The 15,584-nt window shown below is 40.9% G+C and overlaps 1 protein-coding gene across 7 annotated transcripts in view; it reads right to left on the bottom strand.

Moving 5' to 3' along the window:
* ak9 (adenylate kinase 9) overlaps nucleotides 1-13,798 on the bottom strand; it is an 84,044-nt gene extending 70,246 nt beyond the window's left edge. For all 7 annotated transcript variants that reach the window (XR_010002324.1, XM_062968997.1, XM_062969000.1 and 4 more), the window contains exons 1-7: nucleotides 13,643-13,798; nucleotides 11,234-11,358; nucleotides 10,887-10,950; nucleotides 5,772-5,824; nucleotides 5,153-5,249; nucleotides 3,188-3,300; nucleotides 2,256-2,456 (exon numbers count right to left, since the gene is read on the bottom strand). Coding sequence is in view for 6 of the 7 variants with exons in the window: in XM_062968997.1 (XP_062825067.1) it covers nucleotides 2,256-2,456; nucleotides 3,188-3,300; nucleotides 5,153-5,249; nucleotides 5,772-5,824; nucleotides 10,887-10,950; nucleotides 11,234-11,350 (645 nt within the window). In the remaining variant the exon portion in view is untranslated. The remainder of the gene's footprint in view (nucleotides 1-2,255; nucleotides 2,457-3,187; nucleotides 3,301-5,152; nucleotides 5,250-5,771; nucleotides 5,825-10,886; nucleotides 10,951-11,233; nucleotides 11,359-13,642) is intronic.
* Between the last annotated feature and the right edge of the window lie 1,786 nt (nucleotides 13,799-15,584).

The following is a 15,584-nucleotide window of genomic DNA, read 5'->3' as shown; positions in this document are numbered from 1 at the left end:
GTCAATTTGGGATGAGAGGAGCCCTGAGCTAATGTCAAGTAACCAGGAGAAATGCGACCAATACAAAAGGTCGAGGAATATAATTATGATTATGATGGGGATGGGCGATCTTAACCAAGGCCTGGGTGAAAAGCCAGGTTTTTAGGTTCTTCCGAAACGCCATCAGGGTGGGGCCTTACCTGATCTCCCTAGGGAGCGAGTTCCAGAGCAGGGGGCCACTACAGAGAAGGCCCTCTCTCTCTTGTCCCCACCAACCTCGCTTGTGATGGCAGCGGAAGCGAGAGGAGGGCCTCCCCTAATGATCGAAGAGATTGTGCAGGTTTGTAGGGGGAGAGACGATCACAAAGGCAGGAGGGTCCCAAACCATTCAGGGCTTTGTAGGTAATCACCTGCACCTTGAATTGGGTCTGGAAAATGAACGGTAGCCAGTGGAGCTCCTTAAACAGGAGAGTTGACTGCTCCCTATATTGGGCTCCAGTTAAAAAACAGGCTGCTGAGCATTGGATAAATTGAAGTTTCCGGGACGTCTTCAAAGGCAGCCCCACGTACAGCGCATTGCAATAGTCCAATCTAGAGGTAACTGAGGCATGGACCACCATGGCCAGATCAGACTTCACGAGGTATGGTCGTAGCTGGCACACAAGTTTTAATTGTGCAAAGGCCCTCCCGGCCACTGCTGACACCTGAGCATCAAGAGTCATTGATGAGTCCAGGAGGACCCCCAAGCTGCAGACCTGCGCCTTCAGGGGGAGTGCAACCCCGTCAAGCACAGGTTGCCACCCAATACCCCGATCAGACATACGACTGACCCGGAGGACCTCTGTCTTGTCAGAATTAAGCTTCAGCTTATTCACCCTCATCCAGCCCATCACAGCCGCCAAGCACTGGTCCAGTATCGGAGAGGCTTCCTTGGAGTTTGGTGGAAAAGAGTAGTAGAGTTGGGTGTCATCTGCGTAGAAATGACACCGCACTCCAAAACTCCGGATGACCTCTCCCAGAGGTTTCATGTAGATGTTAAAAAGCATGGGGGACAGAATGGAACCTTGCGGGTCCCCACAGGTCAATGGACAGGGGTCCAAGCAGGTGTCCCCCAGCTTCACCAACTGGGAACGGCCCTCCAGGAAGGACTGGAGCCACTGCAAAGCAGTATCCCCAATGCCCATCCCGGAGAGCCGACCCAGAAGGATACCATGGTCGATGGTATCAAAAGCCGCTGAGATGTCCAAGAGAACCAGCAGGGTCACACTCCCCCTGTCCAGTTCCTTGCGGAGGTCATCCACCAAGGCGACCAAAGCCGTCTCAGTACTATGACCAGGTCTAAAGCCAGACTGAGAAGGGTCCAGAAAATTGGTGTCATCCAGGAAACCCTGGAGCTGCGAGGCAACCACCCGCTCCAGGACCTTGCCCCAAAAAGTTCGAGATTGGTCTGTAATTGCTCAATTGCTCACGTGGTCGTGTCAAGGGAGGCCTTCTTCAGAATAGGACTCACTATGGCCTGTTTAAGGGCAGATGGAAATTTACCTTGAGCCAATGAGGAGTTAATTATCTTCACAAACCAACCACCCAACCCTCCTCTGGCCGATTTAATTAGTCAAGAGGGGCAAGGATCCATGGCACAAGTAGTCGCTCTCACCACACCAAGGATCCTGTCCACGTCATCCAGGTGAATTGGCATAGTTATCTCAATTCTGCCTTTCTTTCCTTCTCAGAGACACGCTGTGCTGTAGTCCTGTGAGAGCCTCTTATCTCTCTATTGTATACCTAATTGATGTATAAATTTAAATAACTGTTGTGGAAAAGGAATTGCCATGTCTAGTTAGTAGGGCAGGAATAGAAAAACAGTAGTGAAGGGAAGGGGTCTTAAGTGTAAACTGAAAAAGAACACTGATTCCCATCTGGCTGGTTTGGTAAGAGGGGATTAAACTACTGTAAGTAGATTGGTCCTCTCATGCCATCCTGAGAATAGAATGTCTTCGAACGGGGTGCATTAGAATTTTGGGGAGTAAGGAAACAAATACTTCAGTACACATAGGAGTATATAAGAAGGTATGTTTGTTTTATCTGTTTTTTCCTTGTTAACCTTTTTTTCTGGTTCTGATGAGTTAGGATAGAACACACATAGAGTGTTTTTCTATTGTGTAACAAATTATCACAAGGACCAGAAAACACCCATAACTCACATCCCCACAGTGAACATTTCTAATCCTTGTGCATCTGTGTTGATACTGACTTCTCAGGAAACCACAGTAAGATACCTGATTTGTTTCCTCTTCCTCTGCTTCCTCCTCCTCCTCCTCTTCCTCTTCTTCCTCTTCCCCAGTTTTACGAGATTCTTTCTTCTTCTTTCTACGTTTTTCAATAATATCAGGATCCCACTCTTCCCTTTGGAATATTTGTCCTGTTTCAGGGTGTTGTCTTTGTCCAGAGATTCTTTTGCACACATCATTATCAGGACACTAGTTAAAAATAGGATATAACATTTTAATACAAAGAGGACCAACTAAGATAATCCCATAGGAGTCTTTCCAATTCTATAATACTGAATTGCAAGTATAAAAACCAATATTAGCGTATGTGTTTTGAGATAGTGTTTAATATCTAAAATAATAATCTAGTGTGTGTTCGGTAGAGCTAAAATGGCCCAAGATGATATGAATGATATTTGGAAATGTTCACTGTGAACAGTGAAACAGATTCTACCAAAACATTAGGGAAAACTTTTTGACAGTAATAGCTGTTTGACAGTGGAATATGCTGTGCCTCAGTATGGTAGAGTCTTTTTCTTGGGAGTTTTTTTTAAATAGTGGCTAGGTAGCCATTGTCAGGAGTGTATAGCAGGGGGTTGGACTGGATGGTCCTAGGGATCTCTTCCAACTCTATATGATTCTGTGACTTTAAAAGAGCTACACAAGGTGTTGCAGCCTATCACCAAAATAGCACCAATAGTTTAGATGGCTCCTTTAAAATCTGAGCTAAAGTCAAGAGTGAATTCATCATCCCACTGAAATGGAAGTCCCAAGCTAAAAGTGGTTTCCAAACCAGAAGTAAAATCTACTTCAGTTGTGGTATCAGCTATAGCTTTTGAAACAACTAAAATATTAAAATTATATTACATAATTCTACCAGTTGATCACATCTGCAGAGTAAGTACAAAGGTGGCAAATAAATAATCAGAAACTGATATTACCTTAATATTTATCAAGAAATCTGGTTTCAGTTTTAAATTTCTAATTATCTCTATCTGCTCTGGTATACTTAGGAAGTCCTCAGAAAGACTAGGGAAATCACATAGAACATAACCTGCAGAAACACACATACCAAAAAATATTAAATGGAAATATCCAAAATAGGCACATTTAATAGTTGCTTTAAATATATGAGTGTGCTACTTGTGGATGTTCAATAAGGAGGAAAACATATAAGATAAAAAGTGGCTAGTTTCTATACCCCATGCCACAATTAAGTACAAACAATTTCCAGTATCAAATATAACAATTTCCTATTGAGCATTGTTATAGTCACATAACTAGGAATTTGTGGCTATCATCAATTGAACAAAGACACAACAATGGCTGTATTGTTTTCAGAGGCAATCTAAGTATAGGGGATGTGGGTCCTGCCACAAGCAGATGGATTTTGGAGTCCTTCCCAGCATCATGAGCAAATGTTAATAGTGGCATGAAAGAGTTTCTTCCTCTCTTGGTTTAGAAGAGTTGCCCTCCTGTGTGGGGGCCTTTTATCCATCACTTAGATCAGTGGTGAGAATACAATGAAAGAGTACCTTTACCATCCTCTGAGCTCTACTACCTATGGTCTTTACACAAACCATATTACTTACAAAGTCCACAAATTCTGATCTAAGCATTAAAGTAAGGTAAAGGTAAAGGTTTTCCCCTGACATTAAGTTTAGTCATGTCCGACTCTGGGGGTTGGTGCTCATCTCCATTTCTTAGCTGAAGAGCTGGCATTGTAGACACCTCCAAGGTCATGTGGCCAGCATGACTGCATGGAGTGCTGTTACCTTCCTGCTGGAGCTGTACCTATTGATCTACTCACATTTGCATGTTTTCGAACAGCTAGGTTGGCAGAAGATGGGGCTAATAGCAGGAGCACTCCCCTGATTCGAACCGCCAACCTTTCAGTCGGCAAGTTCAGCAGCTTAGCGGTTTAACCCACCGTGCCACAGGGGGCTCCAAGGATTAAAGTAGCCCCACATAATCACAAACAGCTCTAGATAGACTACATGTTATATAACATCGGAAGCTACACTAGCGGTCCTACAGTGATAAGAGAAAAAATACCTTTATCTTTGCAGTTTATTCTGTTGGTATACAACTCTGTTAAAAACATTCTAGTTGGAGGAAATGGAAGGAGCCATTCTTCCTTTTCCTTCACTTCCCCTCTTCACTCTTTATTTTAATAATAATCCTGGAAGTTTGAGAGATGGTTCTGGAAGCTCCTCCAATATTGTAACAAAACAGAAAATAGTGAAAATAGTGGAAAATCAGCAGGACACCTCCTTTCTCATTCAGGCAATGGAAACACTGTTCTTTATCAAAAGTCTCATATTGCCTTTCTCTCACTGGGAGACCTATCAGCAGATCCAATCGAATGACAGAGTCTTCTCTCACTAAAAATAGTAATGATGTGATCAATGCTGCCTGGTAAGAAGGATTGTTCTAGAGACACCTAGTATGAGAACAGTCACATTCAATCAGTTACCTTGTTTCATAAGACAAAAATGGTTAAGTAGAGCCAAATTTGAGATTGACTGTGAGTGTTCATCGTGTGAGTACAAAAGAAAAAGAGTGTGCCATTTTTTTTAATGGAAAAATGTATTCTGCGTACCACTGAGCTTTCAAATACACAATCCAAGAGAAGAATTTCTGTTTGGAATATTTATAATTTCCAAAAGGATTTCAATGTTACTTAACAATAAAACGTTTCCAGGATGATTTCTAATATTAGAGTCAGATTTTTGTTGCTTAGTTACTAACAATACATAGCAATACATAACACTAAAATGTATTCCTTACCATCACGACTATCAAGTATCTAATATACAAATTACAGACCACTTATTTTGCCTCTATAAAAGGAAGCACATTTATAGGACTATGTGGAGCATATTCAATTCACAAGAAACATATACCAAAGTGCACAATCTCTGGAGATTCAAGCTTATTCAGCAGCATCTTTATAAGCAATTCTTCAGGAACACTTTGACCCTGATACAGCAATTCCTTAGCCTGAAGAAAAACAAATAAAACAATGTATTACCATATTTTTATATAGGAAGATATAAATAGTTAACTTAAGAAGCTACCTTATACTGTGTAAGTTCATATAGCCAATATTGTCCAACTGATGCAGATGCCTTCTAGCATCTCTGACAAACTTTTCAAACGTATTTGTTTATTTTTTTAAAAATTATATCTCTCTTTGCATCTGGTGATCTCACCTGTCACAATATGCTTTTCACTGGAGATGGCAGGACCTGAAGCTGCAAACAAAGCATATACTCCAGCATTGAGCTATTGTCTTTTTGCCTACATCCCCAATTCAGACTTCCGTTGTCTTACAGTCAAACCACATAATAATTCAATGCTGCAAGCATCATGATAAACAAGAATTTCTCTAGAAATAATCCTAGCTTTATGAAAGTTTCCAGACTTTCTCTGGAGAAAATAATAGCTTGGAGAGAATAACAGCTTTTAAAAAATACAGATCAAGAGAAGGCACCCAACCCCCAGTTGCAATACAGTATTTACCTGGAGTCCATATTCTGTTTCTGCAGTTACGTTTTCATCTATCAATTCTAAAGCTTGAAAAACACACAACATAAAGAAGTTTGCAGCTGTCTCATAAATGATATATGCATGATATATGCAACAAATTTATCTAATGGATCTTAATTAAGATGATTTTAAAGGGTGATAAATAAAACACAGAATTGCTGTAAAAATGAATATATGCTTCTATTCCACAACATCCCCTCAGTGTAATTTAGAAATGTGGCTATATTGCTAGTACATATTCTCACAATATGGAGATAATGTGATCACAGTATTGAATATCACTCAAAACCATGGAAAGCATGGGTTCTTGAGATTTAAGCTGTCTTTTTAGCATAACATCTGATCATATTTGTAATCCCTTTAGTAAGACTGAAAATTACCCATAATGTCCAGCCTAACATTTTTAGGCAAGGGATTAGTGTGTGTGGTGGCCTCCCAACTCCAGGGGTTTCTGGATGAGATAGATTATCTCTGGATACATTTTAACCTGGTTTCAGACCTGACTATGGGACAGAGACAGCGTTGGTGGGTGACATGTGCAGGGAATTGGACAGGGGGTCCTGTTGGTTCTGCTGGGTCTCTTTTGATACCATCAGCCATGGTATTTTTCTGGACTGTCTCACTAGCATGAAACATGGAAGCACTATTCCTTCATGGTGAGATGAATCTGAAATGTGGTGCTGGGTAAATTCCTGTTTGATCTCCTAGACCTCCTTCAAGGCCTCATATGCTTTGTTCCCCATGCTTTTTAACGTCAACATGAAAACACTGGGAGAGGTCATCTGGAGTTTTGAGGTGCAGTGTCATCCCTATGCAGATGACACCCGCCTTTACTATGCCTTTCTATTCCAATCCGAGGAAATTGTCTGGTCCTCCACCAGTGTCTCCCTAATCAACTGGATGAAGTTAAACAAACTGAAACTCAATCCAGAAAAGACAAGGTTGCTTTTGGTCAGTCAAAAGGGACATCATGTGTTAGATGAAGTTACACTCCCCTCCAAAGACACAGGTTTGCAGTGTACTTCTGGACTCAGCACTGAACCCGGATTCCTAAATTTCTTGGCCAGGGTTGCTTTTGTATATTTAAAGATTGCGCGCTGTATCCATTCTTTGAGATGTCAGACCTTCAGGTGTCATACTTTGGTTATATGATGAGAAGACATGGCTCACTAGTAAAGACCAGAATGTTTGGCAAGATAGAAGGCAGTAGGAAAAGAAGACCACCGCATTACAGATCGATGGATTCAACCAAGGGGACCACATCTCTAAGTCTGTAAGATCTGATGATGATAGGGTGAATTGGAGTTCTCTCAATCATAGTCACCATAAGTTAAAGTTGACTTGACAGCAATAATGAACAAGTAAACTATTGCTAAGCACCAAAAACATTTGGGACCAGATATTTTCTTCTTCAACTTGTTCTTCATCTTCATTAAAAAAGATGTGAAATGAACTTATCCATATTTGCCCTGAAAATATATCTTAAAACACGCACACACTGCTGCTTTACCAGAAAGCCAATTCAGTGGAACCTCTGCTTAAGAGTGTCCCAACTTAAGAGTATTTTGAATTAAGAGCTGTTGCTCCACCTGGGTTTTACTTTGACATAAGAGTAGCATTTTGATTAAGAGCTAGCGCCAGAGTGAGAGTACAGGGCTTTAGGGTTTCAAGGGAGCAGCCTCCGTGCCTTGTGTTCTTGTCTGTTTGGGAAATTGCTGTCTGCTTTGTAGAACTTTGGGTTTGTTAATTTTGTGTTGTTTTTATTCCTGGTATGTTTGGCTTCATGAAGAGAGAGAGAGGGAGAGACAGCAAGAGAGGGAGGGAGGCTGGAATGTATGAAGTATGAAGAAAATGATGCTTCTGCCTCTTCACTTTTTGCTTTGTTGCTTCCTTGCCACAATTTTGTGCTTCTACCATTTTAAAGTTGATCTTTCTTTTTATTGTTCAATGTGAATATGAGTGGATACCCCTGGGGGAGAAGAGCAGTATATAAATTAAATAATTAATTAAATAAATAAACATGCATTTATATATTATTTGGTATTTATAAAGTACATTTTCTTATTTTAAAACATGTAACAAAAATGGGGGGGGTCAGAGGGCTGGAATGGATTAATCATATTTCAATGGGAAATTCTGCTATGAGATAAGAGAATTTTGGGTTAAGAGCTCGGTCACGGAACGAATTAAACTCTTAAGTCAAGGTATCCTTGTATAACGGCGAATCCTCCACTGGAAAAGAATGAAAACAATAAAGAAGGAAAATGATAAATACTCCTTACATCTCACAATATCACCTCTCTAATCTTCCTAGTGGGATTATATGATTTTAAAATAACATTATCTCTTTTTCACCATGATCTTGACCAACAATCAGGACTGCAGTCTTAACCACCAGAGGGCTCCCGTATTTTTTTTTTCTGGTTAATAAAACCTCAAATGTGTAAAGAAAACAGTTAACAGAGCAAAGTTATCACAAGATTCTTCTATAAAACTGCATGGAAAATCAGATTGCAGTTTAAAAATATTAAGACACTAATTGCACAATGGGATTCTTCAGTAAAATCTCAGAGAACCTGGCTCTGTCTTTGAAGACTTTGCCCTTTACTCAAAGGGTTCCCAGATGAGTCCTGAATGAGCAGGAATCCAATCCTGTCTTGCTGTGACATACATTCAATCCACTCTTGAAAAATTAAATCAAGCAACTGCTCCTAGAGGCAAAATCACTATGGGATGTGTGCAGGGCTGGCCCTAGGTAATTTTCAAGTGTAAGCGAACAGAATTCTGGTGCCCCCCCCCCCCCAAAAACCAATCACTGAAAAATAAAAGCGTTGGATAAGCAAAAATGTTGGATAATAAGGAGGGATTAAGGAAAAGCCTATTAAACATCAAATTACATTATGATTTTACGAATTAAGCACCAAAACATGTTTTACAACAAATCAACAGAAAAAGCAGTTCAATACATGGTAAAGTTATGTAGGAATTACTATATTTGCGCATTTAGCACCAAACATTGAACTGGATTATATGGCAGTGTGGACTCAGATAACCCAGTTCAAAGCAGATATTGTGGGTTATTCTGCCTTGATGTTCTGGGTTATATGGCTGTATGGAAGAGGCCTGAGGGTCCTTCCACACAGTCATATAACCAGGAATATCAAGGCAGATAATCCACAAGTATGTTTCAGTCTACTTGGAATACACGAAGCGTGTTTAAGAACCGGTCCAAGAGTCCAGAAGAGCCTTGACTCCCCATATGACCATCATCCCACTTTCTTTGCTAGTTAACTTGAACCCAGTATGCTTTATTATGCTAATTGTTTGCCTTAGATCAGGCATGAGGCAAACTTCGGCCCTCTGGGTGTTTTGGACTCCAACTCTCACAATTCCTAACAGCCTACCAGCTGTTAGGAATTGTGGGAGTTGCATTCCAAACACCCGGAGGGCCAAAGTTTGCCCCATGCCTGCCATAGATAGTTGAGCAAATAGTTTTCATGGTTGCCCCTCGCTGTTAGGAATTGTGGGAGTTGAAGTCCAAAACAACCAGAGGGCAGAATTTTGCCTATGCCTGCTGTAAAGTAAACAAATGCAACTTGGCAGCACTTTTAATTGTCGTGACTCAATACTATAAAATTCTGGGAGTTTTAGAGTCTTCGGGCTGGTAACTCCCTCCCTCAAGCCCAGGTATCTGAAGCAACCAATCAGGAGGCCGTACCTCAGCCCTGCCCGGGAGCACTCGGAGACTCCTTCAACCCCCTCCCAAACCCCCCGCCCTGACTTATGGCGCTGAGGAGTCGGGCAAGGACTTGGAGCTGCTGCAGGAAGCACCACAGGTCAAAGGGGCTGCCCGCCTTGGCCGCTCCATAGGCGCCCCCGTCACCCTGGCCCCCGCTTTCCATGCCGGTGCCCTCCATTCCTCACCAGCACTGAGTGCAAGCTGTGGCCGCCACGCCCGAACTTAAGTGGCCTCCTCCTCAGGCCAGGCCCCGAGGAGGAGAGTTCAACTCCCAACAGCCTCACTGCTTTGGCTGATGCTTGAGGTTGGTGGGAACTGGAGTCCAAAACACCTGGGTCACCACCAAAGCTTGGGAAGCACTTGAAGGAAATGGCTCTGCACCTCTGCTTTAAAGTGAAGGCACCCCAGCGCCACTTTTAACTGCCATGGTGGCTAGGCGGAGGCACCTCAACAGCCCCCCCTAGGTGCCCCCTAGAGGATGGCGCCTTCAGAAACTGCATACTTTGCCTAATGGTTGAACCGCCCCTGGATGTGTGCTTTTTCTCTTTGGGACAGACTAGTTCCTGGGAAGAACTTAACTGAAAAATAAAGAAGCTGAAGTGGTAAGGTTAGCCAATAGTATTTCAGAGAGAAAGTATGTCTCTTTTAAATAACTTCACAGAGGCAAGAAATATTGGAATAAGACTCCATCCCGCCTGTGCTTCCTAGGTCAATGAATTGGGGGGGGGGGGGGGGGAATAAGATGAGAGTAACTGGAGCTACAGGGAAATCTTTTGTTGAAAAGCTCTTGGATGTGCAATCAGTTCTCCAAGGTGGATCCTATATCCTTGGTATAAAGAATGAACACTAATCCTTTAGTGAGCTTTCTAAAAGACAGAAAGAAGTTTTATTATTTAACAAAACATTTAGCGGAGTTTTTTATTTATCATGTCAGAAGCGAATTGAGAATACAGTTATAATGTATAGAAAAACCACAAAGTTAAAAACTTGGCGGTTAAGGAACAGCACTGCGGCATTGGAGAGCCAGATTCTACTTTCCACTTATCCAGAAAACTTGCTAGGTGATCTGGGTCCACTCATCCTGACCCATCTCCCAAGGCTGATGTGAGGATAAAGTATGGAACAGGAACGTCATGTATTCCAATTCAAGCTCACTGGAAGAAAGGTATTATGTATGTGTATCTAACAACTGCAACAACCCTAACATATAATATCCTAAAAAAAATCATAAGGTGATAATGGAAAACATAGTAGATAATTTTATTTCCCTCATAGGCCTTTGGAATGTTAGAAATCATTCAAAAGTACAAGAAATGAAAAATATTAAGCTAAAAAGTTTTAATATTTACCATTTATGAGTGTACACTTCCAAAACTGGGCTATTTTTTTAGCTAGAGTTTTTTTCCCAACACCCTGAAATAAACAAACAAAATAATTGTTTAATGTTATAATACTTTTGTAATGCTGCAGAAGTAATAAAGTACAGTGGAAAGATTATGGCTTATAATATACTGATAGTCAGCAGGGTTTACATCCAAATATGTGTGCTTATGAGGAAGTTTGTGCACACTTAAATAGAAATAAACCTCACTGAACATAGGATAACATATTATCTGAGTAAACACACACTGGATTGGTTTTCATATTAGATTGCCTACATGGTTAATATAGTCAAAATGGCAATTCTTTCCCTTACTGGTTTTCCAAGGATGACAAAACAGGTAGGTTTTGATAGAAGAAAGGCTTGGTCAGTTTCATCTTCATCATATATATCTACAAGAGGGCAAGGCATTTCCTCCTGTTGAGACGTCATAATTAAACCTATATTAGGAAGGGAAAAAGTGTTATTCACTCAGATTACTATAAAGTCTGCACATCAGGGACTTGTTTTACTCATAAGCTACCTGAACCTGCCAACCATCTATACCAGGGGTCCTCAAACTTTTAAAGCAGAGGGCCGGTCCACAATCCTTCAGACTGCTGAGGGGCCGAGTTATCATTTGAAAAAAAAACCGAACAAATTCCTATGCACACTGCACATATCTTATTTGTAGTGCAAAACAACAACAATAACAGTGAAAGACCAATACAATATTTAAAAATGAAAATAATTTTAACCAATATAAACCTATCAGGATTTCAATAGGAAGTGTGGGCCTCCTTCTGGCCAGTGAGATAGTCAGGTTAATTCGGATTGTTGTTGTTGTGTGTCTTCAAGTTATTTCAGATTCTGGGCAAGCCTAAGTCCAAAATTATTTATTTATTCATTTACTACATTTATTTACTACATTTATATCCCGCCTTTCTCACCCCGAAGGGAATTCAGAGCAGTTGTATGTACATACAATATATTATATTATTAGCATAGCACAATATTAGCATTATATATTACTATATTGAACTATACCACTATACTATAATATTATATGTAATATACAACATATAATTAATATTATTATATGGTATTATTATTAGTATTCTATTGTATAAAACGATAATATTATTATCAATATTATATGTATATACAATATATTATATTATTAAAACTGATATAAAATATTATATTATAAATGAGGGCGGGGGCCAGGTAAATGATCTTGGAGGGCCGCATCCGGCCCCTGGGCCTTAGTTTGGGGACCCCTGATCTATACAGTCAGTCCTCCATGTCTATGAATTCTACCATCCAGGGCTTGGAAACATTTTTAAAAATCCAATGATTTTGCTGTTTTATGTAAGACACATAATTTTTCGGTGTCATTGTATATAGTATGACTTGAGCACCCATAGATTTGTGTATTCATGGAACAAAATCCCAGCAGATATCAAGAGTGTGTATTGTTAAACCCCAGTGACCACGGATAAACTCTCGAAAGGCAACCAAGGTGATCAGCCTAGAGCAGTGGTTCCCAATTTTGGGTGCCTAGATCATTTAGACATCAGTTACTAGAATTCTGGATTGTTAGCCAAATTAATTAGAGCTTCTGGGAACTGAAGTCCAAAACATCTGGAGGATCAGCATTTGGGAATCAGTGGCCTAGAGGCAGTTTTAACCTGACAGCAGAGGTATAGGACCTTCTGCCTGACCCATTTTGTGAACTTCTGAACAACTCCCAGAAAGTGGGTTTTCTGGGCTGTATGGCCATGTTCCAGAAGCATTGTCTCCTGACGTTTCGCCCATATCTATGGCAGGCATCCTCAGAGGTTGTGAGGTCTGTTGAAAACTAGGAAAGTGGGGTTTATATATCTGTGGAATGTCCAGGGTGGGAGAAAGAATGCTTGTCTGTTGGAGGCAAGTATTAATATTGCAATTGGCCACCTTGATTAGCAGGGAATAATGTAGCTTCAAAGTCTGGCTGTTTCCAGCCTGGGGGAATTCTTTGTTGGTAGGTGTTAGCTGGCCCTGATTGTTTCATGTCTACAATACCCCTTTCTTCTGAGTGGTGTTCTCTATGTACTGTCCTGATTCTGGCCATGAAAGCCTTTGACAACACAACTCCATGAAAGTTTGTGGTTGGGGGTGAAAACCTGTGGGAGCTGTAATCCAAACTGAGGGAAACTAAAGATTCCCTATCGTTCCTTATAGGTCACGTGGAGTATTGCAAATGGCAAATACATAATGATTTAAGTCGTAATAACAGACCTATGCTCTAGCAATAAGGCACTAAAGTGTGGTTTTATCTGTACTGTAAATTTAATACAGTTCGACGCCCCTTGAACTGCTATGTCTCAATGCTATGGAATCCTGGGAATTGCAGTTTGGAAAGGCACTCTTAGGCAGAGAGGGATAAAGATCTTATAAAACTACAACTACCAGGAATACTTAATATTGGGTGGTGGTGTCAAGCTGCATCTAATCTACATTGTAGATCAAGTATGGGCAAACTTGGGCCCTCCAGGTGTTTTGGACTCCAACTCCTACCGGCTGTTAGGAATTGTTGAAGTTGGTGTCCAAAACATATGGAGGGCCCAAGTTTGCACATGCGTGATGTAGATGAATCTTGCATCAAGGCCACTCAACCCACATTCCGGCGGTAGTGTCCAAATGGGGGTGAAAAGGAGCCCCCACCACAGAAATGGACAGAGGGGCAATCCAGGGAGCACTTACTGCGCGTTGGGCCTGAGCCAGTCCCCAGCCACCCCCTTCAAGCCCACTGAAGTTGGGCCGAAGGAACGGGTAGCCACTGAGGCGCCCTGATTTCTGTTTCCTTGTCACCTAGGAGACCGCGCCCGCCTTGCCCCGCCCCTTTCGGGCCCGCCCCCATTCTCTTCATCCAATCAACGGGGCCGCCGTGCGCGAGGATGGCTCATTTGCAGAATCTGTCTCGTGCCTGACAGAATGGCTTGGGGGGAGAGGGGTGTTTGTTTACTACTGAAAGGGAGATAATGATGATAGTAATAATAATAAAGATTCATGTCTTATTTTAATATGTTGTCCTTCTCCCACTCGATCCATAGGTCCAAGCCAATAATAATAACCATGAGACAAAGGATAACCATCCACTTAGGGCAGGCATGGGCAAACTTGGGCCCTCCAGGTGTTTTGGAGTTAAACGCCCATAATTCCTGGCCTCAGGCCCTTTCCTTTTTCCCCCTCAGCCGCTTAAGCGTTGAACTACAAAACACCTGGCTAATCAAGCTGGCTAATTGCAACATTCACACTTGCCTCCAATAAGAGTTTTTTTCCCCACCCTGGACATTCCACAGATATATAAACACCACTTCACTAGTTTCCAACAGACCTCACAACCTCTGAGGAATGCCTGCCACAGATGTGGACAAAATGTCAGGAGACAATACTTCTAAAACATAGCTATACAACCCGGAAAACTCACGGCAACACAGTGATTCTAGCCATGAAAGCCTTCGACAACACATATGGATTTAAGTATTTATATGTTTTTAAGCATTGTATAATTTTTTTATTAAGTACTGTTAATGTTAATTGATCTAAATGTGTTGCTTGATTGTATTGAATTTTGTTTTGGCATTGAATTTTGCCAGTTTCTGTAAGCCGCCTTGAGTCCCCTTGGGTGAGAAAGGGGGGGGGGTAGAAATGTTGGAAATAAATAAATATGTTGCATTGGTTGAGATATTCATTGAAAGACTACAGCAAAATGTGCTGCAAGATGTTTTGCATAAACAGAATTTTGGCAGTCAAGTAAACTTTTACCATTTTTTAAAATAAATAATTTTATTAAATATAAACACAGATGGAAACGTAGAAAAATCTTTCCCTTTTTTCTTTAAGTACGTATATATAAAACTGACTCCAATGAGTCTGACCAACAAAATATGGGGAAGGTCCAAATGGAAGGGGTTTCTCATCTTCTGGAAAGTGGAAGAAGAGAGAAAAGAAAAAAGGAAAGAAAAAGGGCAGGGGAAGGTAAAGGGATGGGATAGAATAGGGTACTTATTAACTTCCAGTCTCTTTCATCTGGGTTATACTTTCCCCATGTTTTTATGATAGAACCAATTAGGAAACGGCATTTATAATCCAGAAACAAAAACCGTGTTACATAGATGAGCTGTCGTCTTCAAACTTTTATCCTCTGCCTCAGTTTTTAATTATTATTACTAGTACTACCGTGTTTCCCCGAAAATAAGACAGTGTCTTATATTAATTTTTGCTCCCAAAGATGCTCTAGGTCTTATTTTCAGGGGATGTCTTATTTTTCCATGAAGAAGAATTCACATTTATTGTTGAACAAAAAAATGAACATTTATTATATACTCTACAGTAGTTGTCATCACATACCAGCATAACCAGACAAACTGTGAATCCTATCAAGAATTTCTTGTTACTACCATTATTTCCATGTACAGCTGGTATGTACATTTACCAATCCTGCATGCTCTGGTCTTCTGTTTGGCAGGCGCTGGACATGCTTCCAAACAAAAACTTTGCTAGGTCTTACTTTCGGGGGAGGCCTTATATTTAGCAATTCAGCAAAACTTCTACTAGGTCTTATTTTTCGGGGATGTCTTATTTTCGGGGAAACAGGGTATATTATGTAACATATTAAAACATCAGTTCAAAACATATTGCA

This window comes from Anolis carolinensis, chromosome 1, assembly GCF_035594765.1.
Source record: "Anolis carolinensis isolate JA03-04 chromosome 1, rAnoCar3.1.pri, whole genome shotgun sequence".
In the NCBI taxonomy this organism is placed as follows: domain Eukaryota; kingdom Metazoa; phylum Chordata; class Lepidosauria; order Squamata; family Dactyloidae; genus Anolis; species Anolis carolinensis.
This window is presented reverse-complemented; position numbering and strand designations above follow the sequence as displayed.